This window comes from Mus caroli, chromosome 15 (assembly GCF_900094665.2).
Source record: "Mus caroli chromosome 15, CAROLI_EIJ_v1.1, whole genome shotgun sequence".
In the NCBI taxonomy this organism is placed as follows: domain Eukaryota; kingdom Metazoa; phylum Chordata; class Mammalia; order Rodentia; family Muridae; genus Mus; species Mus caroli.
This window is the reverse complement of record NC_034584.1, coordinates 52334279-52338052: the sequence shown is the minus strand read 5'-3', so window position 1 is coordinate 52338052 and position 3774 is coordinate 52334279. Positions and strand designations below refer to the sequence as shown.

At 43.9% G+C, this 3774-nt stretch overlaps 1 protein-coding gene across 1 annotated transcript in view; it reads left to right on the top strand.

The window, feature by feature from the left end:
* Klhl38 (kelch like family member 38) overlaps window positions 1-3774 on the top strand; it is an 11035-nt gene that overhangs the window by 4234 nt on the left and 3027 nt on the right. Inside the window, exon 3 of the mRNA XM_021184291.2 lies at window positions 3540-3645. Coding sequence (XP_021039950.1) covers window positions 3540-3645 — 106 coding nt within the window. The remainder of the gene's footprint in view (window positions 1-3539; window positions 3646-3774) is intronic.

Genomic DNA, 3774 nt, shown 5'->3' with positions numbered 1-3774 from the left:
GAAGGAAGGAAGGAAGGAAGGAAGGAAGGAAGGAAGGAAGGAAGGAAGGAAGGAAGGAAGGAAGAAGGGAGACCCAGCCCACTGCCTGGGGAGCTAAGAGCATGGCACATGGTTGCCATGCAGAGCAAGGAGGAGGAAGGCTGTATGCCGGACAGTCGCTGAGGAGAACAGGTGCTAGCCCCTGTGTAATCTTCATCATCCCCAGCAACCTCCTCCACCCAGATGCTGCCTCCAAGCTCCTCCCATCAAGATTCTGGAACATTCCAGAAGGGCTGGTGGAGGTGAATATGTTACAGCTGGACTTTGTCAGTCTTGTCAAGAAGCTGAGGTGATGACCTGACAGTATGGGCAAAGAGAGCATTGAAGCGTTTCTTGTGTGTGGTGGGGAAGCAATCAGATTTGCATTTTTAGTTCCCTCTATGCTTGGAGAAGAGGGACTGGAGAAGTGCCAGGAGTTTCTCCCAGAATTCCAGTCAAAGAATGGCAATGGCTTACACACTATCAGAGCCGCTGAAGGTTACTTCCCCTCCCATCTTTCTTGCAGCCCACACTCCTGCTGACCATCTAGAAAGAGCCTCACTCTCCAGCAGTGCCATTCTCAGTCCCACACATTGACGTGAGCTGGAAAAGACTCGAGAGATCCACCAACACGCATGTGTGGAAAGCTAGAACCCCGCCCCCCATGCCCCACCGTCTCTGGCTGTTTTTCGTAAGAGAATCAACAAATTATGCTGGTGACTTCACACTACAAAATTGTCACCAACGTCCTAGGAATAAATGCAAAACTAAAACAAAGTCAAATAAATACAAACCCGTGAGTGATCCCCTTTTGTGTTCTAACTGAAGGAAGCCAGGAACGGGTGAAAGTGTTCATTCCCAGGCTTGTCTTTACTGCCTGGCATTAGCTCTGAAGTGGACATTTGACTCACTTAAGCAGAGTTTAAAATGAGTACCGAGGGTCACTGGATGGAGAAGGATAGAAATTCAGACAGAGGCAGAGTTTTCTCCATCTGATGGGTCTGTTCTTTCCAGCGTGGTCTTTCAATGGTGACACTACATGGGGTAAATGTGTATGGTCCCTTTCTACCTGGCCTTTGCTCGGCCTCTACTGCCGGATGACAATACAGATCTCATATATAATGGCAGGATCATTTCATAGTTATCTTGCCACAGCCACACAAAGCTGAGGGAACAGAGGGCCAGGAGGAAATCACTCACTTGAGTAAAATGCTAGCAGCATTTGCATTTCTTCCGTGGATCCCACTTCTCAAGAAGTGTCACCGATGTGTTTTCAGATGACACAAAGGAGCTTCCCTGCCACTGTGACTAAACTCAGCCTCCTTCAGACCTCAACAGCAAGAAGGAACCATGTAGATCCCAAGGGGACCTGGGTCTTAAAAACACCCATCAGGGCACTGTAAGACGGATGCAGGCAAAGGGACTTTCCATGAAAGCCTTGAGAACTGAGTTTGGCCCCCCAAACCCACATAAAAGTGGACAGAGAGAATAGACTCCACAGAATCCCTGTGTAGCCCAGGCTGACCTCGAACTCCCTGAGTAGCCCAGGGTGACCTTGATCTTCTGATCCTCCACCTCCACACATGCCATTCCACAAATGTACACATGCAAATCACAACAGTAATAATGTTTAAACTATCAGGAAAGGCCCATACTCCCTCAACAGATCCATGACATTAGTCATCAAGAACATGGCCTCTGGATTGAAGCAGAAATTACCATTTCCACACAGTCTGGCTGTGTAGCCTTGGGCAAATCACTGAGCTCCTCTGAGCCTGATAAAATATGAATGTCAAATTCTTCTTGCTGCTAATGTATTTGTTTTAAAAGATGTATTTATCTTTATGTGTGCTTTCCCTGCTTATATATATACCAAGTGTATCCCATGCATTCAGTGTCTCTAGGGACCAGAAGAGGGCATCTGATTCTCTGGAACTGGAATTAAAGACACTTGTGAGCCACCATGTGAGTTGCTCAGAATTGAACCCAGGACCTCTAGAAGAGCAGCCAGCTCTCTTAAGCACTGAGCCACCTCTCCAGACCCTACTTATTATTTTAAAAACAAAGTCTCATGTAGCCCAGGCTGACCTTGAATTCCCTATGTAGCCAAGGATAACCTTGATCCTCCTGCCTCCACCTCTTGAGTGTTAGGATTACAGGTGACACCAACCATACCCTGCTTATGTGGTTCTGGTATCAGCACATACATACAAACATACATACATACATACATACATACATACATACATACATACACTCTACCAAGTGCCTTACATACTCAGCCTCCAATTTTTTATCTAATGGAAAGAATAAGGTCTTTGATAAAGCTAGAAATTATATTTTATATGCAAAAAAGTTTCAGTGACAACTACTATGACATTTTCCTCTGTAAACTAATAGTTTTTGTTTCTTCTTTTCTTGTGTGGAATCCATCCTTTATCTCTTATGCTAAGTTTTTCTTATTACTATTTAGTGTACATTTCATATTTGAATTTTATCCTAGGAAATCAACAAAAGAGGGAATCCTATTCAATCCACATTTCAGAGGATGGCTAATAAGCCTGCCTTCTCCTCTTTGATTTCTTCTTCTTCTTCTTCTTCTTCTTCTTCTTCTTCTTCTTCTTCTTCTTCTTCTTCTTCTTCTTCTTCTTCTTCTTCTTCTTCTTCTTCTTCTTCTTCTTCTTCTTCTTCTTCTTCTTCTTCTTCTTCTTCTTCTTCTTCCTCCTCTTCCTCTTCTTCCTCTCCTCCTCCTCCACCTCCTTCTCCACCTCCTCCTCCTTCTCCCCCTCCCCCTTCTTCTTCTTTTGCTTCTCTTCTTTCCCAAAACCTCTAATTCCTCTCAGGCATAAACTGTTCCAAAGCCTTCCTTAGATAGCTTCAAACTTATTCTTGGTTCTCTGACCCTCTCAACTACACAGGAACATTTAGAAATATAAACATGAGCTACAAATAAAATTATTAGAAAAATAATCGGTTTCCTAAATATCCAACCTCTTCCATTTCTCATTAAAAGAATAAAATATCCCAAGAAGGGAAGGTTAGTGTCTTCCCAGTGCAGGACTCTTAGTCCATTCAATGGAAATACCTCCATTGGTCTCACGGGGTCACCTGACTAACTTCTTCTTTCTACCAGCAATAGTTCATTTGCTGATAGTAATACCCACGATTTAAAACATGAAAAGAAAAGGAAAAAATTCATTTCTGATTCACCCTCTAAATGACAACTTGGGCCAGTGAGATGGCTTAGCAGGTGATGACTCTTGTCACAGGACTGATGTTAAAACCCAGGAACGCACATGGTGGAAGAGGAGAACCAAAACCCGAAAGCCATGCTCTGCCCTTCACACCTGAGCTGAGGCATCTACACCACACACACACACACACTCTCTCTCTCTCTCTCTCTCTCTCTCTCTCTCTCTCTCTCTCTCTCTAAAGAAAAACTGTAACAGACAAGTACCTCTTTTCTCTTTTAAGGAAGCTAACTGGAAATTTTGTTGCCATGATTCTGTTTTCCCCATCAGGTTTACCACATTTCCAGGAACACCTGGTACAAAATGGAGACAAGGATGATCAAGAATGTGTGTGCCCCTGCAGTGGTACTGGGGGAACAGATCGTCATTGTAGGAGGTGAGTTAACAGAGGATGGGTGGCTGGGGACAAATTTGGCAGCTCTTAGGGGAAATGGTTGCTGATGCTCCCGGGGAAGTGTCAGGCAGGTCTTTTTTTTTTTTTTTTTTTTTTTTTTTGGTTTTTTTT